General features: G+C 55.5%; 2 protein-coding genes across 3 annotated transcripts in view; one reads left to right on the top strand and one right to left on the bottom strand.

Annotated features, from left to right (window-relative positions):
* Window positions 1-201: 201 nt before the first annotated feature.
* DNLZ (DNL-type zinc finger) lies at window positions 202-1,791 on the top strand. The gene is made up of 3 exons (XM_064469068.1): window positions 202-400; window positions 697-836; window positions 1,511-1,791. The coding sequence occupies exons 1-3, from the start codon at window positions 224-226 to the stop codon at window positions 1,680-1,682; spliced, it is 489 nt and encodes a 162-aa protein (XP_064325138.1). The 5' UTR covers window positions 202-223; the 3' UTR covers window positions 1,683-1,791.
* A 5,809-nt stretch (window positions 1,792-7,600) lies between these two features.
* Window positions 7,601-24,252, bottom strand: part of GPSM1 (G protein signaling modulator 1) — an 83,067-nt gene continuing 66,415 nt past the window's right edge. The window contains exons 1-4 of one of the 2 annotated variants that reach the window (XM_064469056.1): window positions 20,263-20,539; window positions 13,745-13,904; window positions 10,181-10,389; window positions 7,601-9,724 (exon numbers count right to left, since the gene is read on the bottom strand). In XM_064469056.1, the coding sequence (XP_064325126.1) occupies window positions 9,536-9,724; window positions 10,181-10,389; window positions 13,745-13,835 (489 nt within the window). In that variant the 5' untranslated portion in view covers window positions 13,836-13,904; window positions 20,263-20,539 and the 3' untranslated portion in view covers window positions 7,601-9,535. Of the gene's footprint in view, window positions 9,725-10,180; window positions 10,390-13,744; window positions 13,905-20,262; window positions 20,540-24,252 lie in introns of those variants that run through there. The other variant, XM_064469055.1, reaches the window with a different exon arrangement.

The raw sequence follows: 24,252 nt of genomic DNA, 5'->3' as shown, positions 1-24,252 counted from the left end.
CGGAGTCCCTGCTTCTGTGGGACGCGGAGAAGCCGCGGCCTGTCGGGGAGGAGGCGGCCGGGCCCACCGACCCAAGGGCCGGGGGTGCTGCTCGGTTCCCGGTACCGGGCCTCCCTCGGCCCCCCGCCCGCCCCCGACATGGCGGCCGCGGCCTCAAGGCCCGCCCCCGACATGGCGGCCGCGGCCTCAGCGCCCGCCCGCTGGGCGCGCCTGCGCCGTGGCCATGCAGCGGGCGGCGCGGGCCTGGGTCGGGGCCCTGCTCCGCGCTGCGCCGCCATGCCGGCCTCGCCGCCCGCCGCCCGCCCCGCCGCTCCGCCGCCCCCCGCTCCGCCCGGCCTGCAGCGCCGCCGCCCCGGGGCAGCCGCAGGCCGCCCGCTATCGCCTGGTGTACACCTGCAAGGTGGGGCGGGCCGGGAGGGCGCGGCCGGGGCGGTGTGTGAGGGGCCGGGGCGGCGCCGGGCGCCGCGGGCTGAGGTGAGGGGCTCTTCCCGGGGAAGCGTCCGGCTGCCGGGGATTGGCCCTGGAGCCTGGTAGCGCAGAGCCGCACGGCGTCCGAGCACGGCCGTCCCGTAGTTAGGGATGGAGGGCGGGCGGTGAGAAGCCCTTTAATTACGTAAATAAACTTTTTTTTTGTCTCTTAAAAAGCCCAGAAACTGCAGTTACTGTGGTCATAAAATGCATTCTGTTCGCTTGTAGGTCTGCCAGACCCGATCAGCAAAAACAATTTCCAAGGTAGCCTACCATAACGGGGTGGTGATAGTGAAGTGTCCCGGCTGCGGGAACCACCATGTCATAGCGGATAACCTGGGGTGGTTTTCAGACCTGGAAGGAAAGAGGTAGGTGTGCGTGTGCCAGCCTTCCTAGACCCGGTTTAGGAAGGGAAAGGACTGCTGAGCTGTGACTGGATCTTCCTGAGCCGGGTACATTTTGTCTTTGATGTTTTTAAAACATGGTTCAGAGAAAACCAAAGTTTATGCTGGGTAGAATTCTGTTTTATGCAGTTTCTTAAAACACATAAACTGATCTTTATAATTTCCTGTAATTTGACCGTCGCTACCTAGGATGTAAATAAACGGTGTAAAGCTGCAGCAGAAGCTGTGTGATCAGCAGCCACCCTTCTTGTGCCAGCAGGTGAATTACTGTGTGTGCAGTTCTTCTCCCCTAGGCTTTATCACATTGCTGCTAGGGTTCCCTGGTTAAGTGTTTCAAACATGTAGACCCACTTGCTGCTGAGTTTCCATGTTTTCTAACTCCCCAAGATACTTTAAAAAGATTTCTATTTAGCCATAATGGCTAAATTATTGATCCTAACAGATGAAAATAGTCCCAGAAGGTTTGGGTGGTTTTATTGGCTTCCCAAACTCTTCACGGAGGAATAGCACGGTAACGCTCCTGTGTGATCTACTGCGTGATCTAATCCTGAGAGCAAAGCGTGAGAGCGAGCTGGCGCTTGACTCTCAGGTCCGGCTTTTGCTGTGGTGTCACCGTTGTTTTTCACATTGCCATTAAGGAATATCGAGGAAATCCTGGCAGCCAAAGGGGAGAAGGTGAGACGTGTGGCTGGTGAGGAAGCCTTGGAACTGCTTCTGGAAAGCTCGGCAGATACCGGGCCACAAGGTCAGCTCACGGAGGGAGAGAGCGGGGAAGCCCCCCCAGAGACTGGCAGCAAGGGACAGACCTGACAAATGGGATTTGTGTCATTCTGCTGATGGCAAGAGAGACTCTTAACCTTTATTCCCTGATTTCAGCAGGGAATTTCTGTGTTTAAATAAACTGGGGCATTGGTCTTTGTTTTGTGTCTTTGTCTTGCATAGTTTCGCCTTTGATCAAGCTGATGTTCTTAGAGATGGACTGTGGATATTTTTCCTGGTGCTTGTTTTGCTGACTTTCAGGCAAGTCTCGGTGCTTCAGCAGTGTTGGGAGCCCTGCTTTGTTTTCTTTGTCCATGTGCTTTGTCCTCGGGAGGTGCAGCTGTAGCTGGAGGCTTTAGCGATGCCTCCTGGCCTGTCCCAGGTGTTGCACGGCAGCCGCTGATGGCAGAGCAGGTGGAGGTGTGCCCCGCAGCACAGCAGAAGAGGCAGTTGATGCCACCTGAGGAGATGTGCCGAGGCCCTGCAGGAGGGTTGGATCGTTAGCTCTTACTGCAGTCGTATGCTGCTTTTTTCTTTCCCTGGCCGTCTTCCAGAGTTTCGCTTCTGTTCCCCTTGTATCAGGGCTGAAAGTGTTCTGTGTCTATGGGTTACGGCGCGAGCCGCCCCGTGGGAGCGTCAGCTCCCGCGCTCGGGAATCCCACTCGGGGCGATGAGTTGGCGAGTGGCTTCCCGGTGTTGGGGTTACGCAACTTCCTTGTGGTGAGGGGGAGGATGGGCGTGAAGGCAAAATTAATGTTTGTGAAGCATGTTGGAGAGAAGTAGAGCAGCTAGAAAGTTGTCTTAGAGTTACTTGGCAGATCTCAAGGTGCTTTTTAATGCTACTGCTGCATGTTAAGATCAGTTAGAAGAAAAAATAATAATTTAATAAATGAACAATGTAGGTGTTTACCAGCATATGGCACTCAGGTAGCGATGAATCTGGCAGCGAGGTGATCATATTGCACTTCGTTAGGGCTTACTTCCTCTGCCTGCATGGAAGTTTAACTTCTCCCAAGGTTCATTAGCCTGAAGTACAGCAAAGTATCTGTTTTCTTATGGTTTTAAACTTGGAATCAAAGAATAATTCAGGTTGGAAGAGACCTCTGGGGCTTTCTAGTCTAACTCCCTTCTTCAGGGGAGGATGCTCAGGGTCTTGTCTTGAATATCTCTGAGGGTGGAGATCCCACAACCTCTTTGGACCCCTCCTCTGGTATTTGACCAATCCCATAGTGAAAAAAACCCAACACCTGACTGAAATTCCTGTTCCAGCTTGATCCATCACCTTCTTTCCCAACACTGTGCACCTCTGAGGAAAGCCTGTCTCTGTTCTCTACGCCTGCTCATTAGTGAGCTATAGAAAGCAGTAAAATTCCCCCTTAGCCTTCGTGTCTCTGGGCTGAAGAAACCCAGTTCTTCCAGCTGAGCATGTCCAGGTGCTCGTGGTCCTTAATCAGCCACGTATTCAGTGAGGGCATTACATGAATTAATGAGTATTAATGAGTTTACTCCATTCATCTGAAGTGTTTGTAGTAATTTTAGACATGTTGCATTGCGAGCATGGATCAGAGCGACAGGGAAGTGGTCGCGTTTTCCTGCTGGTATGTAAGTTCAAGTGATGAAACAGCATCGAGGGGCAGGAACTACATCTGCCAGCCGGCTGGTGCGTGTTCAGATCCTCATGAAATACAGCGCGCTCTGAGTCAACTAGATGCTGGAGTGATCCACGTATTAAGAAACAAGAGTCTTGCATCCTGGAGCATTGCTGTGTGCTCACCCTGTTGTGAGTTGCTGGCGCGTACTAGTGCTCTGCTGGAAGAGTGGTTATTTTACTACCTTTTACCTGAAAATCAGCATTCTGCTTCCATCATGCTAATGACTTTGAAGGGGTGGAACAGAGCAGCTGATGGGGGGATCTGCGTTGCCTTGGAAACAGTTCATTTACAACCTGACTTTCTTATACTGTTTTCCTTCTCTTTCTTACCTGTTACTGTCCCCCAGCTACAGAAGGGTGGTGCTAGTTTTTGTTGCATTACGGTAAAAACTGTAGCAAAATGTCTGTGTTGGCTGTTCCTAGGTTTTAGCGTTTCCTGGGCCCAGGTCCTCTGGCACTAGGTGCTCTCTGGAGGCAGGACAGAGCGCTGGACCCTGCGCCTTGGGGCTTGCGGCTGGGTGCTGGTGCAGCAGGCTGGCCTGCTCCTGCCTTCTGCGGCGCCCACCTGGAGGTGGCGTGGTTTTGCCACTGCTCTGAAGTTTCAGGCCAGCATCGTGGAAACAGCCTCTAGTTGTGCCAGGGGAGCTTTAGATTGGATGTTAGGAAAGGTTTCTTCACTGAAAGGGTTATCAAGCACTGGAACAGGCTGCCCAGGGAAGTAGTTGAGTCTAACCTAAATGATTCTATGAAAACAGGGGACAGGGAGTGGGCAAACATTCAGGGTGAGGCGCTGGTGTGGAGCGTGGGGAGCTGGCTGCGTGGCATTGCCTGCGCAAGGTCCGCAGCAGCCCGCGTGCGTACGGCGTGCTGCCCCCAGGGGCGCGTTAGCACCCAGCGCTGAGGCTGCGGGATGCACCAGCGCAGGACGTTGGCCTTCTCCTGACAAAACGGTCTGGGGCTTTCGGCTGGAAGGGGAGAGGGTTGCCATATGGGAGGGAATTTGCATGTAATACGGAAGGTTCCGCTGCTAATAGACTACAGTTAAAAGAAGAATTTTGTGCTCCCTTTTGAAGTGGGATTTTCTGAAAAATGTTGTGTCACAGGGAAGGGTGTCTGTTCTTGAAAGGGGACAGAGGTGAGCGCACGTTGTCTAGGAGGAGCCCAGCAGACCTTGCTTTAGCCGAAGAAGAGAAGCAGCCTTTCTCCTGAACCAGAGGTGTGGCAAGATGGGAAAAAAGTGACGCAGCAGAGGAGGGGCGAGCAACTGCAGGTGCAGCTGACCTGGGTAAGTCTTGCGGCACAGAGGAGAGGCGGTGATTTCAAGGGGGGCAGAGCAGCAGGCACAGGGTGGGCAGGAAACATAAAGCCGTTTGCATGGTCCTTGATGCATTCCACTGTAGCTGTTGAGGGGTGGATCCTCTTCTCCCAGGTCACTAGCGATAGAACAAGAGGAAACAGCTTCAAGCTCCATCAGGGGAGGTTTAATTCAGATATTAGGAAAAAATTCTTTACTGCAAGAGCGGTCAGGCATTGGAACAGGCTGCCCAGAGAGGTGGTGGAGTCACCATCCCATGAGGTATTTGAAAGATGTGGCGCTTTGGGACATGGTTTAGGAGGCCTGGGGGTGTTGCGTTGATGATTGGACTTGATGATCCTAGAGGTCTTTTCCAACCCTAATGATTCTGTGATTCTATTCCTGACTCCTGTCCCATGTGCCCTTTTCTGCAAAATGGCAAATACTTTGCCTCTTGTTTTCTGCCACTTTGAGCAAATCTTCCTTTTGTAGCGCAGCCAAATTCCAGAGTTAATCCAGCGTGTGTGGGACTCCGATGGGTTGCTGGTGCTCTGGCCCGCGCTCAGCGGGAAGGCAGTGGTGTCGGGGAAGGTGGTTGCAGTGGGGGCCCTGCAGGGCTGGGAGGCGAGCGGTGGCGGGACTTGCTGAGGGAAGGCTGTCCTGCAGGCCCAAACAAGAGGGAGGCTGGGGTTGCCTGACATGACATAACCCCCTGCTGGTTTTTGCTACCGGTGTGCATGAATGTGTTGTGTGCACTGCGCGGGACTGTGGCTCCTGCTGCCTTATGCAGAGGTGGCGGTTCTAAACCCTGCCACACCTCAGTGTGCTGTGGAGGGCTCAGCTGTACGGAGGGGCCGCTTGGGAGCCTCTCCGGGGGATTTGCCTGCCTCACTGAGGTGGCAATGGGGCAGGTAGGTTTCTTTTCCTGTAGCATCAGGGCAGGCAGTGAGGAGGGGGCCTGTGAAATCAGTCAGCACTTATTTGTGCTGTGTGCAGAAGGTCTAACGTAGGTGGGTTCTGGGTTGCCACATCCTGCTGTAGCGCAGGCAGAGGCACAGCGAGGGTAAGCGAGCCCTCCGCGCAAAACCCTGCATGTGCTTGTCTACACTGTGTCCCTGGGCTGGGACATGCCGGGATGGTGCTGCCTTACTGCAAAGCCTTGCAGGCGTTAGCCCATGGCTTTGTCCTGGCCTGGTGGGGTCCCAGGCGTTTGCTATGGAGAGCTGCTGAACGCTGGCCAACTCCAGCTGCCCTCTGCAGTGCCTGGATGCTCTGGGCCAGCGTGTCCCTGCCTGCAGGCCGAGCGCCTGTCCAGCCAGATGATGATCAATGATGGCTGGCGCAACAACAGCACGGGGCTCTGGGGAGGCGTGAGGCGAGTGCAGAGACTCAGCCCTGCCGTGACTTGGCCGATGAGCAATATGAAAATCCCCGCAGGCCTGACATCAGTCCTGGCTCACAAGCGCTTCGTCGGGCTTGGGTACAGTCGGGTAGGCGAGATCAGTATCTCGTGTTTCTGCTGGGTGTTTGGTTTTTCTTTTTAGCGCTTCTCTTCACCTCCAGACCTGCACCAGGGACAGGGCCCTGCACTGTAGTGTCTAACACACACTTTACAGCTGCTGCATCAGTGCTTCATAAGCCAAAGCCGCCTGCATTAGCATCACACAGGCCCTGGCAATCCCGCGTCTATCCAGTTGGTGTCAGCATCACCGAGCTCTTCCCGACATGGGACCAAGCTCTGCTGGGCTGGGTGGCTGGGCAGAGTGGGAGCGGGAAGGGCTGGCGTTGGACGCTGGCACGCTGCCATCTGCTTCTGCAGAGCAGCAACTGTTGCAGGCGGTGAGCTGCTCAGGCGCTTCATTGGGAGCCATTGCCTCCTGCTTACAGAGGCTCTTTCTGTTTGGTAGGTGCTGAAGAGAGGGAACATCTACTGGTGAGCTTGTGCTCCCTTCCCCAGCTACTAAGGACAGGGAGAGACTGCAGGTGACACACCCACCCACCCATCACTCACTCACAGGGATGGCACCTGTTCCTGGGAATCTAAGCCTCTAGCCTTTGCAGAACCCTGTCCTCAGGTCACACGCAGCGGCTTCTAGCACAGATCGTCTCGTGTCCAGGCACTGAGAGGTGTGAGAACGCCTGATGAGAATGAGCTGGTGGCTCTTCATTAATCTTTGATCAGGACTGACAGGGGCCAGCACAAATTAGCCAGGCATGGGAAGACCAGCTGTGACTTGGCTTTATTCTCCCAGGGCTCAGGATCCGAAATCTGCTGCTCTCAGGTCCACTTTCTAGCGAAGGCGACCAGCCTGCTCACACCTGCTGCGTTGGAATGAGCTAGCGCTGCTGCCCGCTGCTTCGCATCTTCCCTGAGGGTTGATGCCAGGGCTTTGCGCAGCACTCGCTGCCCTTTTCCTCTGGCAGCTTTCACCGGGGAAACAAGACACAGCTTTTGGGCCAGGCGCCGAGAAGGCACCGAGACAGGCGGAGCCCCCAGGCAGGGCCTGAAAGGAAAGGCTCGGCCGCCATCCTAGAGGAGGGCTCAAGGTGACTGAGAAAAGCTGGGTCTTTTCTCGGCCACTGCAGGGCTGCTTTGTCTGCCCTGTCGTCCTGGTAACGTCTGGGCTTGGGCCCTTGCTCTGGCCAGGGAACGCTCGAGGCTTTGTGTCTCCCACCACGGCCGTGCAGTCGGATGCTGTGCATTTAAGGCAGGCGGAGCCGGGGATGGCAGCTGCTGCCTCAGAGACCTGTGTGCTCTTAATGTAAAGGGATGTGTAGGTGGGCGCAAACACCCTTTTCTTAACACTTACGCATGGTGGTGTCTGCCACAAGAGACCACCGCCCACCCCCAGCCCCCTGCCAAAGGGCTGCATTAGCTCCACTGTCGGCAAAGCAGGAACGCTGGCCAAGAAATAATGGAAATGAATTTTTGTCACTGAAGCTTAGACACAAATATTTATTAAGCACAACCCCCCCTTCCCCTTGAGCTGTATTCATTTCTAATATATTAATTCATTTGGCAGATTATTTTTTTTTTTTTTTTAGAAAAAAAGTACCTGTGGGTTGGAAATTTCCCATTAAAATGACATTAGCAAATGCACATGTAAAAAATAAATAAGCTCATACATTCAAGTATATGGCAAATAATTAACACCTCTGAAAGCTTAACGGTCAGATTGCAGTTCACCACCTGGCCGAGAGCTGCGCAGGCCCGAGCCTGCGGCTGGTCAAGTCATCTTCAGCTTCAATGTTTTCCTCCTCTTTACAAACGTGAGCTGGGTCAGTACGTCGGTGGCTGGGCAGGTCCCATCCCTTCTCCCGAGCTCTGAGCAGCCCCGGGAAGGAGGCCGAGCCTCGGCCGGGCAGCCCGTGCAGCAGCGTAGCAGGTGAGTGCTCCCTGGTAGCCGGTAAAATGCAGCTACCCCGCCACGTGGTCAGTGCAGGCAGGTTAAATGCCCGATGAGCAGCATCACTGGTCTAAAAACATCTTACTGCTGGTTGGAAATGTTTCCATCAAATGCATTTCAAATAGAAAGTGCTGATTTGTTCTCTATAGGAACGTATCTGCTTTGGCAGAGCTCATTACTGGAGTTTCTGAAGTCCAAGATAGCCTATCCGGTCAAGCAAAAAAAAATACTCCGCCTCCTGAAGTTAGATCGGTGCTCCCCTCCTCCCTGGGCTTGCTTTTCCCAAAGGGGAAGGAATGAAAGCAAATGCAGACCCTCGCGCTTGCATCGGGGGTGGAACCGACTTCCCAGCCCACAGCCCAGCCTGGAGCTCTCGTCAGGCTCCGTTTATTGGAGACGGATCGAGGGAAACGGGAGCGCTTTGCCGAGAGCAGCTCTGCAGGGACTGGGAGAAGCTCAGCACTGGTTTGGGGAGGAACAAGGGGAGGGAAGGGCTGTTACCCCTGACCGCTCCGGGACACAAAAAGGAGGAGGGGATGGTTCTACTTGCTCTCCTGACAAGCGTGGCCAGAAAACTTCACTGGCTCTCAAAGCAGGTCATTGCCGAATGCAGGCTTCTACCTCGGGCACGCTCACCTGCACCCAGGACAGTCCTGCCCGAGACTTCTGGCTCGGCGGCACCAGCAGCGACGAGTTGCCCGAGTTTGCCTTGTGCTGAACAGATGGGCAGAGAGACCGCCTGCCTCAGGCCTGCAGCTTGGGCGGCACAGCTGTTCTCCAGAGGTAACCAAATCCCGCCAACGCTCGGGGCGAGCAAGGCTGCGCTCCTGCTCAGGAGGTGCCGGTACAGCTCTGCACAGGGCTGTGGCTGGGGAAGCGGAGGGGGTGTCACAGGGCTCACTGCAGAGTCTTAAAATAAACTAAAATAAACCTGCGTCAAACCTAAAATAAACTTTAAGGTGTGTGGGACCAGGACTGCAGCTGGGGTGGGGGGGAGGTTTAGAAGGACTGGTGTAGCCTCTGACTTGGGCTCATTTCCTCCTGTAGAAAGAACAAAGCTGAGCAAGACGTTCCAGGGAAGGATCCAGAGCAATTTGTGTCACCTCGCAACACAGGCAAGACGGGAGGACTTCAAAAATGGAAAAGGTGCTCTTCCCTTCCCCCATCAAATTAAAAGTGTTGTGGAAATAAAAGACTGGAGTTAACCACCCGCTCTGGGCTCCTCCTTTGGCTGACGGCACAAGTTCCTGGATTTTCAGGTGATAAGCAAAGGGGTTGTGCCAAAGTCTTCCCTTGGGCCGTGCCCAGTGTTACAGTGGCCATGAGTCCTAAAAAACCCCCGTGTGTAAAAACCATCCCCCGTCTGGTGGGCCTTCCCGTAACAGTGCCTGCGCAGAGCGGCCAGGTACAACGCGACGGGCTGTCCCTGGGCGGCTCCTGGGAGAAGTCTGTGGCAGCACAGGAGCGCTCGGGCTTGAAACCACCTACACGTTTTTCCTTTTTAAAAAACAAAATGAAACCAAAACACCCCCCCCAAACCAAACCCCAGTTCTTAGCTGGAACCAGGCCTCTGCTGCTCTTCTCCTGCCTCCTCCTGGGCTGAGGCCAAATCTACCCGCTGCTCGTCCATACGTTTGGCCTGGACGCGCTGGATGAGGCTGAAGAAGTCTTCGTCCGGCATGGTGGGGCCACGGGGGATGGAGTCTGGTGGTGCACAGCGCTGATCATCTATCCTGGAGGACTGCACGGGGAGGAGAACAGGCTTCAGGACCGAGTACTGACAGAACTGTCCTGTCACAGCAGTAGAGGGCTGGGGGCAGCACCCAGGAGGCACCCAGAGCACGCGCTCCCTGTCTGGGGGTGCAGGGCAGTGGGACCAGCGGTGCTGCACCCCGCTGCGGGCTCCAGCCTAAGGGAGGTGCAGAGACCCAGCCCAGGGCTGTAGGCGCTGGGTGGAAGGTGGGTTCTCCAGCTGCCCTCTCACTTGCAGAGCGGTGACAAAGCGCAGCCCTCAGTACAGGGGAAAAAGAAGGACCTGGAGGCAAAGACAAGTCCCTGCCCAGGGCTGCAGGTGGGCAACTGGTGGCTGCAGCCCCTCCCAGCAGGGCAGGCGGGATCAGGGGATGGCATTTGTGTCGGGGGGAGAAACTAGTGTCGCCCCTCCCCAACTTGGCAGCGCGCTCAGCCCTGCCGGTACCTGACACTTCATGAGCATGTTGAAGAACTCGTCCCCGGGCTCCTGGGCATCCCCCTCCACACGCAGGTGCCCCAGGTTGTTGTGTGTTATCCGGAGGCCTGGCAGGTTGCCCACGTTGGCACGCTGGTCATCCAGCCGTCTGCTCTGGGAGCTGGCGATGAGATCGAAGAATTCCTCCGTCTGCGGAGATGCCATTAAGGAGGACTGTGCTGTGTGTGGGGAAGAGGAGCACACAGCAGGGTCACGGCTCTGCCTGCTCATGCCTGAGCTGCAGCTCTGCTGTCTGCAGAAAGCCCAAACCCTTCTCATCACCAAATTGCCGTTCGACCAACTGGGCTGCAACCGAGCCTTGCACACTCGCCCCGAGGGACAGGGCCTTGCACACTCGCCCCGAGGGACAGGGCCTTGCTGTAAGCCAGGGCTCCTGGGCCTGAGCCGGGTGGGTTGCTGGCTTCTTGTGTGGCCATCGGCATCTCCTTCCACCCTGCGTGGGGAAGCAGGAACAACCCGTGCTGGCAACACAAGCAAGCAAAAACCTACCATCAAAGCAACAAGCGTTAGGGGGAGCAAAACCCAGTGGCCCATCTCGTAACCGCTTGCTCCCTGTTCTGAGGGCCGGTGCTGTAGCCCAGCCCTTGGTACCCGCCTCCCAGAAAGGCATCCCCGCAGCTGCCCTGCACGAAGGGCGAGCAGGACCGGCTGCGGGCGCCTGCCTGCACATGGCTCCCGGCTCAGCAGCCAAGGCTGACCTTCAGTGGGACCCTCTGCCCTGCCTTCCCTGTGGAAGAAGTAAAGCTCTGGTTCTGCAGAGCTGCGGTGTCCATTTGCGTTCTCCCCCAGGGGCTGTGCACGCTGCCTCCAGCACGCTCCCTGGCCAGCAAACTCCTTAAACGAACGCAACCAATTTATGGGGCTGGGCTGTGAAAACAGTACGGTGCACTCCAGGGCATGCCTCCCGCAACACGCCTGCCGTGCACGCACAAACCCGTCAGGCAGCAAAGCAGAAAGTAGGTGCCTTGGCAGGGCAAAGAGCAGAACCTCCCGTACACATCTCCTGCTGCTGGACCTCCAGTGAGGGGCTCCCTGCTATCTACTGCGCTGCGGCCAGCTCCTGGCGGGCACCGAAGATGCCACCTCAGCCCCGAAAATCCAGTGCCCGCACATAAACCGCTGCCCGTGAGCGATCACTTGTCTCCAGCACAACTACCGGCAGCTGCCGCTGCTGCTCCCACTCGGGTTTCTGCCTCGAGCCAAGAAGCACCACCATGCAAGGGCCAACCCGCACCTCGCTCGGGGCACGGGGCTGGGCAGACACCAGCAGCTGCAGGTGGGCGCAGAGTTCCTGAGCACTTGTGTGGCTCAGTGACGGGCACCTCGCACAGTCCTGAGGGTGGGTGCAATTGCAGGCAGGTATCGGCAGAGCCCAGGCCTGGCTAAGCCACTCACCTGGCAGCACATCCTTCCCAGGCCCCCCCTGGAAGCCCGGCTGTTTTGGGCCAGCTCAAGCAGAGGCGCTGCCAAGGTGAGCCCTGCAGATGCTCCAGCTGTCATGAGCTGCAGGACCTGCGTCACAGCACGCGTGAGGAAAACACTCGTGGGGTCTGGTTCTTCTCGTCACGCAGAGCGGAGCAGAGCCAGCCTAGGCCCTGTCTGCCAGGAGGGGGCTGGCACGAGCTGGTGTCGGGGGTCCCCATCCAGAACCTATACATACGATCCATGTGCTGTAAACCCTTGTGGGGAGTACCCCATCCAGACACCCAACGTGCCGGGTGCTCCCTAGCCATGGGGGTGGAGCACCGGAGGAGCCGTCGGGCTCGGCACGAGCGGAGCGCAGCCCCGCACAGGCAGCGACCCCAGCCTTGGTGTGCCTGCTCCGGGCAGCAACGCGTTGGCATCACCGAGGGCTCGCGTGGGGCAGAGCAACAGCCGGACAAAAGGAGGATTTTTCAAACCCAGCACCACAAGCAACGCCGGGATCTCGGCAAAGCGAGCGAGTCAGCCCCCAGCCCGGGAAACGCCTCTTGGGCAGCGCTCGATGAAGAGAGCCTGTTGGCTCCTGGCAGCTGCTGGGCAGTGAAATGCTCCCAAACAACAGACACAGTGCTTGGGACAGGGACAAGGAAAAGAAAACTGTAAGAAACCTGGCCCGATTGGTGTTGCTGTCCTAGCGAGCTCAAAGCACTTGAGGAGAGGGTGCCCTGAGCCTCCCGACGTGACGTGCTTTTTTTAGAGCCCCAGCTCGTGGAGTTGCAGAAATGCATAAAGCCTCAGTACTACGCAGAGAAGAGTTTCTTCCCCTTCGGCTCGCAAAGAAACCTTGAAAATAACGTATCCGAAAGGCTCAATGGGAGCGGAACAGAACACGTGCCTACTGGTACGTTTTTTATAAAGCTTCGTATTTTAAACTCAGTCTCCTAAATTACACAGCAGTTACGGCCAAATGCACTCCTGTATCAGAGACGTGTATCTTGAAAAAGCGATGCTCATTTCTACCCTATTTTTAGAAGATAAAAACCTGCTCACCTCACAGCCAACCTGCCTTCCTGCCGCAGCCTGACCTTCTCTGCACGGCTCTGCTCTCGCTGCCACTTCAGGCCCTGCTCCTGCCACCTGCTTCTCCGAGCAGCCTTGTGCTGCGGCTCTTGCCACACTCGGAGGGGTGTCAGGGGTCTCCTCCTCTCCTGCTTGTATTCATGCTCATTTGGAGACTGATAAACAAATCCATCAGCTCAAATGAAGCGTTTTGAGCCCTTTGTGATGGTGCTTAAGTGTGCAACTGTGACCTGTACGTTTCAGAGCTTCTCTCCAGCTTGGTTTAAACAAAGGACCTCAACACCGTATCATTAAAAAAAAGAAAAAGGACACAAAACCAGAGTGCAAACACAGACCTGGCCTGCCTTTCCTGTCCCATCTATTTGTCAGACAGCTTCCTCAATTTATTCCTGTTCTTCCTACAGGCGAGCTAGCTGTCTGCCTCCTGGAGCTTCCTACTGTTTATCCATCCCTCTGGCTTCTCGGTTCTTACACAGCACCTATCATCACAGCATCCAAGAACCGTACAAAATCCAGTTGTTTTTGCTCCATGGCAACGCTACAGGAAAAACTGGCAATGCTTTAACTTGCCTGTGAAAGCCCAGCCCAGCCCTCTGCGTGCCCCAGCTTTCCAGGCTCCTACAAGGCTCCCTCAGTAATGACCATCAGCATCTCCCTCCTGGAGACGCTGGCAGAGGCAGAAGGCCTCGTGCCAACCTCACTGTTCAGAAGGCCAGACCTTCAAAAGATCCACACTGAAAAAAATCCAAGTATATTTTGCATTTCTCTTGCCGGTTTACTCTCCAAGCCTTAGTTCATATTCTCCAGCCTTTCCCTCACCGACCATTAACATAAGAATGTTTCTTTCTTTCTTAAATAACAATGGAGATTGCCAAAGAACTGGTAAGTTCAGAGAGCTGAGGCTTGGGGAAAACATCACAAGATTCACAGTAAAACCACGACAGCCGGCCACACCATGGGAGCAGCATCACTCCTATAGTCATAGAGACTTGTAAATGCATCCGTGCTTACATATCCTTTCTTCCAGGGCAGGGACTGGTGTGGCAGCTGCCTCTGCAGCCTCCGATGGGCATTCTTCCAACGGGCAGCGCTGATCATCCATCCGGTTGCTCTGGAACTTGCTCAGCAGGTCAAAGAAGCATTCCTCATCTGAAGGGGTCCGGTTGATTTTCTGGAAAGACAGTAAAATACAGAAGGGAGTCAGAGCACCCCAAACAACTCCCCGCATTCAATCACTGCGTTTGGCGTGGCCTCGGCAACGCGTTGTGCCCTCTCCTGGTCTGTTCGGAGGCCGGCTCCTGGCTGTGCCCACGGCTTGACAAGCCCCACAGCCTGGAGCCTGCCGGGGGTCACTGCTACTTGGTCCCTCTGTCCTCGTGGCTCTGAAATAACCTCTCCCTTTTTCTCCTGCCACTCTTTGGTGTGGACAGGCTAACACCACCCTCCTAGAGGAGGCCACAGGCAGGGTCCGCCTGGACCCCTGAGTGGGAACAGGGTGAAGAGCTGCTCTGCGACTCGTGCTCCGTGCGAGGGGCAGCCGTGGAGAGCTGTGGCCCCTCCAACGGGTCACCCACGCCGTGGCCGACCCCAGAAGCTCTGGGCACTTCTGCAGCCCAAACCAGAGCCGGGCTCCTTCCAACAAGCAGATGAGCCTCGTGCAGAGCAGCCTCCATTGCTGCAGGGCATCCTGAGCACTCAGAACAAACTGGAGGCTGAAAGGGAAGGAGGGGAGGAAAGGGGACACCATTCATCCTGGCATCCTCTGCGGGGAAAGGAGCTTCTGGGCTGGCAAAGGGGTGGGCTCAGAGAGGGGCCGCGGTCGGAAGCACGAGGGCTGAGGGGGAACCGTACGGACGCCCTGGCTGAAGTACTGTTGTGTGCCCAGCTAAGGCTCAGCTTGAGCTCAGGCGTGCCAGCACTCAGCCATCCTTTTAACCAGCTAAATTTAACCTCTGCAGGCCACTGCCCCCTGCCCTCCCAGCACTTGCTTTCAGCTCTCCTGTGTCCTCAGCACACCACTTGTCACGGGGCTGCAAATGACACAAAATTATAGTTTTTCAGGAAAACCATTCTTGCACAAGAGCCCCAAATAAGCACCTTGCACTAGACAGCGTTATATTTAAGTGGCGCTGCGGCAGGGTTCACGTTCAAGGCAGCCTTTCAGAAGCGCTGTACAGCGAGGGGCTGCGTGCCCCGTGCTGGGAGAGTGAACCCAGAGTCCTGCTCTGGAGCAGCCGGTGCAGTAGGAATAGCAGATCTTTCCAAGAAATAACTCAGAACAGGATATAAAATTAGACAGTGACGAGGGGCATCTGCCAGGCTCAGAAAGGGTCCCTGCATGCTGAGCTGGTCCCACCAGATACAGGAAAAAAATGCAACAGAAACCAAGCAAAAACTCCTACAACTGGGTCTGCCTGTACTGAGCTATTTTGCAGCATGGGGTTGGGAAAGACCAGTCTGGGAAGGGGCACTGGGTCCCTCCTGGCCCACCGCAGAGAGCACGTGAAGAGCCAGCCTGGAGCGCCAGGCCTTCCGTCAGCGAAAGGGATCTCCTTGGCTATTCAAGAAGCAAAGCCTCTCTCCCAGCTCTGCCAGCAGCTGTCCTGGGCAGCCAGGAGCCCTTCTTCTCCTACCACGTGTGGTGCCGTTTCCAGCAGAGAGCTCTTCACCAGGACGGCGGCATGCGAAGCCCTTCAAGGGACGTCTGGGCTGGGGAGAGCCTTGTGCTGACAGGGTTAAAGCCGCAAGTTGGATTTGGTAAATGAAGGGAAACAATTTTCATGTATGCTAAGTGAAGCAGATGAGATGCACTCAGCTTCTATTTAGGGCAGCATCAAAATTAGCAGCGGGCCAGAGAGGAACATTAGCAATGTGGGAGCTGATCAGGGAGGGGAAAAACCCCTCTCACCTCTTTCCACGTGCCGATCCACTAATGAAACAGCGGCTCAGATGGACCCTCTGAACCATCAACAGTTGCGCCTTAGAAATCAAAGCTTGCTTGGGCTTGAACGGAAAATCTCTCACAGCTCTGCTATGTTGGCTTCCGTGACCCAAATTTCAGGCTAGAGGAGGAAGCCAGCTCATTCACACCAAACCTCCCTTCTAGCTTCCCTGCAAATGCACAGAGTAAATCAGAGCAGTTGCAGGTCCACAGGAGAAATTCTGCCCTGCAGGGAACAGCCGGGCAGCGCGTTGGTTAGAGCCCCTAGCTACGGGTTTCTCCCTGGGGCATATCCTGCCAGAGACCCTGCAATTTCCCATGTCAGGATTTCTGCTCAAAACATGCCCGGGAGAGGAAAGGACACTCTGAATCTGTAGGAAGAGCAGCCGGTGCTTACGAAGCGTGGGACGGGGCTGGCTGCATGCCTGGGTACCTCCCGGTACGAAGGGGCAGGAGGCCAGTGCCCGCGGGTCAGCATTAGGGCTTGCACCCCGGGACACGGGGTGCCGCAGGGCTCACAGCAGCACCCGCTGATGCCAGGCTCCCTCCAGCGCTGGCCTAGCCAAACCCGCGCCCCAGGCCTGCGCCTCTAATTAAAATGCCCAAATACGACAAGGTGCAGAGCCTTTGGCTCCCTCCGCTCGCAGTCTGCTCCTGGCCCCAAGGAACGAGCTGCAAGGGCAGATGGATGTGCAATCACACACTGGGGCCCACCGTCTGCTACCGAGCTGTGCTTGCCCAGGGCTTGGCACATCCAGGACAGTCAGGAGGCTTCCCAAGGGCCAGGGCATCCCCTAACGGGGCTGAGCAACAGTCCTGTGATAGCACAGACACACAGCTGGTCACCACAGGCCCAAAATCCAGAGCCCTAAACAGTCCCTGGGCAGCAGCTTTGGTTTCCAGCCCTGAGATCACTTCTCACCCCACGGCTGATGTCCCTGCCTGGCCTCGTCACGCATCCTCCATCTCTAGCACCACAACTGCCCACATTCTGCCAGCTGTTATTTTCCTCTGGTCAGCCAGGCTCCATCATGGCCAAAGCAGCAACCCAACCCCTTTTGTGCTGGGCAGAGACACCCGGGCTTTTGCTGGCACCTGGGGACAGGGGGCTGCTGGCGCTGCAGAGATCACCCCCAGGGCAGCTTCGGCTGCAAACATGCTCGCCCTCAGCACAGACGCACACACATCTCTCCCCATGTGGGGACCAGGACAAGTGTGGAGCCTCTGCTCCTGCTCCCTGACCCCAGGTAGGACAAGGACGGCCAGTATCCTGGGTAGGCGGAGGCCCCATACGTGGGGGTCGGAGCTTCATTCCCATTTTCTGAGAGCGGTATTTCCACCTGGACGCTGCCAGCTCATCGGAGAACTGAGCAACCTGTCTAAGGACAGCCTAGGAGCAGGACTCGCTCCCTTGACACAAGTCTCCCTCAGTGGAAGGCATCAAGGCTTTCGCATACGTTTATTTGCTGGTGGATGAACATGCTGTTTAACCTGCCAGGTTGGATCCAGGATGTGTAAAACACAGCTGAGGTGATGGAAAGGCAGTGAACAGCAGCTGCAGAGAGTGATGGGGAGCCTTCTGCTGCTCCTTTCCCTGCAGTGGTGCTGCCCCAGGGAGCCCCTCTGCTCAGCCGTGACTGATGGCTCTTCAGGAAGGGTCAGGGGAGCCTGGTCGTGGGGCTGCCTCAAGCCCCTGCCTCTCCCAGGCTGCAGGTCGCTGCCCTGCAGAGCACAAACACACCCAATTTCCCCTCCAATAAACTCTCACTCATGCTAAATAAAACCTGTCACAGTCTCTGGCTGAGAAGGTCCTGGGCTGCCTGGCTCTGCCCCCTGGGAACAGGATTGCAGGGCACAGACCAGCATCTCATGGGGAAACCCCTCACATCGGCTGCTCTGGATGCGCAGGTGAGGCCAAGGCTGAAGCGATCCCAGGGAAAGCAAAACAAAGTCAGAACAGATTCCTGTGCCCCCTTGGCCATCCTCACTTGGATTCAGGGAAGCCATTAAACAAATGTAGAAGGCCTAACTGCAAGAACTAAACCACTTTCCAGCCCACAACACCCAAAGCCACAGCTCACAAATGCCCCGCAAGGTTGCTGCCCTCGGACACCGCTGCCCACCGGTGCCTCTGCACAGAAGAGCCTTTCTCTGACACGTTCCCATTCCTGAGCCCCATCCTGGATCGGCAGAGAACGTTTTAGTTGTTTCCATGCTACTTTCATGTGCTGTTCCCATACCCGAGGTCCCCGATGGCCCTGTGGAGCAGGACACGGCACTCCCTGCCAGGCAGATGAGGGGCGTCCTTGTGCCCAGCCCCACACACACGTCCCAGGCCAGAAGCAGTAAGTCTTTGGCACCGTGGCTCGGCCTTTCTGCGCCACGATGCTGCTCCAGCTCTAGCTCCAGCTCCCAGGCAGCGTCCCGTCCCCAGTCTCGCTTTGCACCTGAGCAGCCCGTATCCACCACCACTCCGGGCTGCGCTCCCCCCACCGCACACCAGCACCTGCTGCCAGAAATACCCTCAACCGAACGGCTCCAGCAACGGCCGCTCCTCCCACAGCTTCCTGCTGTCCCACAGGGTTTAAAGTCAGCTCAGGCAGAGCCAGAGGGCCCCCAGGAAGCAGCGGCAGCCAGGGCGGGATGCAGCTCTCCCCGCATGCACTGCTGAGCCCCACCAAAAGCCAGTCTGATCGCAGCTGTGTGACAACATGCTCCTGGGTTGCTCTGGGACAGGGCTCGAGAGGCCCCAGGGACCACAGCAGAAGATTCCTGTGCTGGCAGAGCCACAGCACATCCCCCGGCGATTTCTGCCGCTGCCACGTGCCAAAAGCACCTGCTGTATCACGCATGGGTGAAACGTCCCCTTCAAAGGGAGCGTTGCCCAGCAGACCAAACTGCAGGCACTCTCATGAGCTACCCAAAGGGCTTGTTCCTCTGTCAGATCAGCTCCTCTTTTTGCAGCTGGTGTCCCCACGGGGCACTGGCCTGCCTTTGGTCCCCCTCCTCTCCTCCAGGCTCAGCTTCTTGCAGACCTGCCCCGATGCAGCAAGCACTTGTCAAGGTCGAGGGCTGCTCACTCCAGCTTCACCCAGCCCTCTGAGGGGGTCGGCGCTGCCCTACCTGCAGGCAGGACCTGCTGCCCAGCGGTGGATGGACCCCAGTGGGTCCTGGCACAGTGGATCCAGTTTAGGAGCTGCTGCTCAAAGGCGGCCTGGCTCTGGTGTGTTGGACAGGTCAGGGATGAGGGGAGCACGGCAGCAGGTTCAGAGATAATGCAGCCTGTTTCACTGATACTCCCACAGCAGCCCCGCAGAGAACACTCCCTTGGCATTTAAATGTGTCCACCAAGGATTCCTCCTCCTCACCTTATTTCAGGGAGGAGACAATCTGGAGGTGAAGTGACTTGACCATGTCCTGCAGTGATGCAGTGGCAGAGCTGGGACAGGACCCAGGAATCTGTCCCCAGGGCCAAGCTCTCAACTGCAGACAGTTCTTGGAAAAATGGTGCCCCTTGTTCTAGCAGGCAGTTATCTGCCCAGGGCCTGGCAGATATTCATCCCAGCACATCTAAGCCTGCGTGCCATGCCTTATCTGTCTCTCCCTCAATAAACCAGATGCATCACAACTGCTTTCCAGCTCTGTTTTCAAGGCAGCTGACCCCAAAATGACCAGGCAGAAGCGGGGCTGTGGTGGTGCTGGTGACTGCCAGCGCTGGGAGCGCTTGATCCTAAGCTGCCCCACTGCCTGCCAGTCCCCTGCGCACAGCTTTGCTTTCTGCCTGCACCACCCCAACACCTCGCCCCGGAGGAACCCGTGGTGGGGGCCAGCGCTGATGGCACGACCACGACCCCAAACTCTGTCACCTCGCAGGTGCATCAGGCACTGAACTATCTTCCCCACCCCATCGCTTCACCTGGTGAAAGGCACTGGAGGGAAGGTTTGGAAAGGGCTTCCCAGAAGGTGAAGGGGGGGCTGGAGGAGGGGAAGGAAACCCCTGGGCAAAAGCTGAAGCCTGTTTTACAGGCAGGTGAAATGTCTGGAACATCACCTCAGGACTTTGGAGTGGGGTTCCCCCAGTCCCTGGCCACCAACAGCTCAGTGCTGGCTGGAGGCTCCACTCCTCGATGATACCACCAGAGTCAGAAAAGCTCTTAAACTTGTCCAGCCTTTGCTGAGGACAGCACTTCCCTCCCAATGCCAATCCCTAAGCACTGCTGCCACGCTCCCTCTGAAAGGCAGGGCTGGCCAGCAGACACCCCATCCTCCCCCAGTAAGCACAGCCAGGCACGGAGAACCACCGACTGCGCTCACCACGCACTGTTGTAAGACATCGGCAGGCACCCGAACAGCCGGTGCATTGCTTACGTCTATTTCCCAGAAAGTTGTAAAAATATTAATAATAAAAGTTCAAACTGAAGCTTCCTGCAAACTCTAAGAAAAACAAGCATACACAGGCAATACCCAAAAGCCCTGGCCCGGGCAAATCTCTCTCCTGTATCTCTTTCCTTCTCTTACTCCTGATCTAGCCTCTCATTTCAGAGGACAGGAAGGAAACACAAACAAAACCCGAGTTTTACTTACTGACCTCAGCAGCCAGCTCTTCCCCAGGCTCCAGCTTCTACATGTCCACAGGCAAGAACGACCTCACCTCGCAGGGCAGGGGCTGGCGATGCAGGGCTGCTGCTTCGATGCTCTTGAGCTACTGCCAGCAGCCAGAGAGAGCTCTCCCCAGCTCCGCTCCCGCTGCCGGAGCAGAGATTTATGCGGAGCGCGCAGCCATGTGAAGAACCTCGCCAGCACCAATGACCCGCTGGGTGCGAGATGCAGCTTAAAGCGACAGCCCTGCTTGCCACGCTCCTCCCGGAGTCACTCCTGTGCCCTTGCACGAGGGGGTGGGCTCCAGCGAAGCGCTCCTCTCTCTCCCTCACCTCGCTGCCACGATCCCAGTGTTATTAGATGATGCTCTTAAACACACAGTGGAGCTATGTGAATATTTAGCTTTCCTTCCACCTCCTCACCTCCTACCCACCACACACACTTTACCTTAAAAATAGATTGGGATCAATTTTCCTAAACTACATCTGCAAACACACTCAGCTCTACAGGCACACGCACTACGACAGTAAATGCACTGGGCACATACAGACACAGTGTGATCACTCAGATTTAAAGCACCAAAATACTGAAAGACTGTTTTTAGTTCCTGATAGTCCTCCTTCCCTCATATTATTAGATACATGATTTTTTTTTTTGTCTTATTGCAAGAGCCAAAGATGATCAGCCATAAGCATCTCTTAATTTAAACGTACCACTGTTTAACAGAGGGAAATTTCTAACTGCAACAAGGTTTTTAACGTGGAAAGATGGAAATGCTACGCAACAGCCAACGAGCTGTTCTCACCTCCTATTTGTGAAATGTGAATTTCTGACAGTGAAACGGGTCACTGGAAAGAGAAGCAGCTCGCCAAAGGCCACCTGCCAGGGCAGTGGCAAAACACGGACGGAGCCCCGTCGGCACTCTCAGCTCTCTGTCCACACTGTCCTCTTACACTTAGTTCTCATTTCTCATCACAAAAGTAGGAAAGTTCTTTATCCTGAAAAAACGCAGCTTTTGGGGACTGCCCATGCCTTTCCATACCCGTACATTCATTTCCAGGAGTCACTTTGTGGGGCTGGAGATCAGGACTCCCGGCTCGGTAGCTGGCCCCGCTCGCTGCCCGGCTGTGCACAGGTAATGGCAGGGCTCAGTCCCAGACCCCTCCTATCCCCAAGAGGAGCTCTGAAGCCTTGCTGGGCTTCGCAACGATCCTGGACCCAAGGGCAAGGCGTCACGGATGCATGAAGCATCTTCAGAAGGAAAGCAGCAGGGCTGGGGCAGCTGTGATTGCGGGCTGCGAACCCGTCGGTGCCCGCGAGGCCGATGCGGCCGACAGGGAGGGGGGTCAGGCCGTGCTCGAGGGCAAACACAAGCTCTGACGCAACAAGTAATAAAACGCCCTATGCTGACAAGCCACAAGCAGAACTGCCACGGTCGGGATGCTGCAGACATGCAAGATGGACCCCCCAGAGCACCAGTGATGCTGGCCAGGATCTGTCCTGTGGGGCAGCCCCATCTGCCGTGTGCCAGGAAAAGAGACCGACTCTCCATCACGCAGGACCTCGCAAAATCCGAGTATCAGGACAGAGCGGGCAAAAGGCAATTACTCTGCACCTATTTTGTTCTGATGCCACAGGCTCTGGAAGGCAGGAGACAACTGGGAATTGGCCTCAAACTAAGCCGCTGCCTGGGGAGCTCACATACTAAACTTCAATTTAGTTTGTGATTTAATTTTTAGAAACACTACAGCAACTGAGGAGGGAAAGAAGGGGCGAGGAAGGGCAAGGGGCAGGGCGCAGGCAGCCTCGCCCGCTGGCACGCTCGGTGCAGGGGCACAGATGCTGCCGCAGCTTACGTGAGCTGAACGTCTGTGCTGTGGTCACCATTTCCCTGCTGCCACACTGCTGGGGGTCCGAGGCAAGGGGGCACTTCGGTAGAGAGGGGTAAGAGGGGAACGAACCAGAACTGAGACTCTGCCCCTCATCTGAAGAGCTGAGTTGACTTGGGACAGCTCTGAAAGGGGGCATGTGAAGCTCATATTGAGGGTGAAATGCAGAAGACAGCTATAATGCAGGAGCGGAGCCCACTCGCAAGAGGTCGGTGCTTGGAACAGCAAGAGGAAATGACTTTTTGCATCTGGGTTTAGGATGCAGCAAAGGAGAGTGAGACAGACGTCTGTGGTCTGCAGAAACGCCGCCTGCAACCTCAGGTTCCAGCTGTCATGCCGGGGAGCTGCGAGTGTGTGCCCGAGTGTGCCCTCGGCACACGGGTGCCCTCCCGCATGCTTTGCAAACTGCACCGCCACAGCCCCTGGTGCAGAGCAGGCACACACTGCTCGAACACAGGACGAGCGCACCGCGCTTCCCTTGTAGGATGAAATTATCACCCTTACTTGGACTGTTTTCAAAGATTTTTATTCCTTTAAACAACTCGCCCACTCATCCCTATAAAAGCCGGTGCTAAAAGCTGGTTCTGTTGTTAAGATTTCAAATAACTTGGGTTTTATTGTTTCAAACAAAATCAAAATAACTCACCCACGCTCTCTCCTCCCCTAATAGAGTAACTGCTGACCTGTTGGGAGCACACCCTGCTGCCACACGTGGCTTAAATCCACGCCTTTGGATCAATGGCAGGTGACAATATCGGGGCTTATTTTATTTTGAGACAGAGCACGGCATGCTTGCGTGGGTGTCTGGCTGAAGTGTTACTGACACCTCTGCTCTGGCAGTGCCAACCCACCTGCCTGAACGCTAGTGCCACCATGCTCAGATTTGGCCATTTTGTGCAACAACCTAATTAATACTAGATTTACACTTTTTCCCCAGCTGGACGGTAATTTACCCTGAAATCACAGGTCAGGAAGGCAGCCCTCACTGCTGAGAGCAATGCATCCATGGCATGGAAACTACTTCTGGTTGCTCTTTGGGAGGCAATATATTAGTCAGCCTATTCAAACAGTCCTCAAAGAGCTACAGCAATACTCTGTAGTTAGTGTAGCAGCTTTTCCACATACGTTTTGACAGCATTTACCATGCCAGGCTGGGTTTCCCTGTCACCATTTAATACGAACACACGAGCCTAGATTTAGCACCTGAAGCTTAAATTACTAACTAAGGAGACAAGTTAGAAGCATTATCATTCCAGGTCAGTCTCTCCAGCCTATGGAAGAAGGTGAGCACCTACAGAGGTCAGTTTGGCCCATCAAAAACCCTTGAATACCAAAACTGGGAGCGAAGCTGAACTACTTGTGCAGAGAAGTTCTGGTTATAGGCAGATGCCAGCAAGCAGTAAGTTTCTGGAGAGTAACCGCGGCTCACCCTCACCCAGAGCCCCGGTACCTGGCCGTGCCGTACACTGTAACGCACCCAAGCAGCAAAGCACAATGTTTTAGCTGAAACTAGCTGCACCATTTCATTTACTTTGCAGTTGGAGGGGGGTGGAACTAGGACCACGCTCAGCTGTTAAGTCTCAGCTGAGCAGCAGTAATTTGCTAAACTGAAATAACTCGGTTGCTTTAAAGGATATAACCCATATTCTTGATTAATTAGCACAAAGCCAAGGTTAATACATAGTGCTCAAATCCCAGTCACCTACTCTATCCACTAGACCGCACCACCAGCTCCCCACTTCCAGCCCTACCAAGGAGTAGGAGGTGATGGAGGAGACAGGTGACTACAAGCCCGCTGCCAGGGAAGGACATGCTCCTCTTCAGCGATGGAAGTGATCCAATGCTCCCCCAGCAGCAGATATGCCCTCCTCCCCACAATATACCGCGCTCGGTGCATCTGAAATTGAAACCTACTGACAATTTGCTTTGAAAACGCTTTGCAAAAAAGCCTACTTGTCTCTGGATTGCCAAAATTGTGCTGCTTTCTTGAAACATACTTTTATTTAGACACCTACTTGCTCTTAGCACAGCGCTGTTTTAAAAAGCAGCTGAATAGATGCAGCACCTTTACCAGGAGTGGTAACGATCGG

Source organism: Phalacrocorax carbo, chromosome 18 (genome assembly GCF_963921805.1).
Source record: "Phalacrocorax carbo chromosome 18, bPhaCar2.1, whole genome shotgun sequence".
NCBI lineage: Eukaryota > Metazoa > Chordata > Aves > Suliformes > Phalacrocoracidae > Phalacrocorax > Phalacrocorax carbo.
This window is presented reverse-complemented; position numbering and strand designations above follow the sequence as displayed.

Excerpts from the sequence above, each read along its gene's own strand:
- DNLZ (XM_064469068.1), top strand. The coding sequence starts at position 224 with ATGCAGCGGGCGGCGCGGGCCTGGGTCGGGGCCCTGCTCCGCGCTGCG. Across the intron at positions 401-696 it reads GCCTGGTGTACACCTGCAAG|GTCTGCCAGACCCGATCAGC; the intron begins GTGGGGCGGGCC and ends GTTCGCTTGTAG. Across the intron at positions 837-1,510 it reads TCAGACCTGGAAGGAAAGAG|GAATATCGAGGAAATCCTGG; the intron begins GTAGGTGTGCGT and ends ATTGCCATTAAG.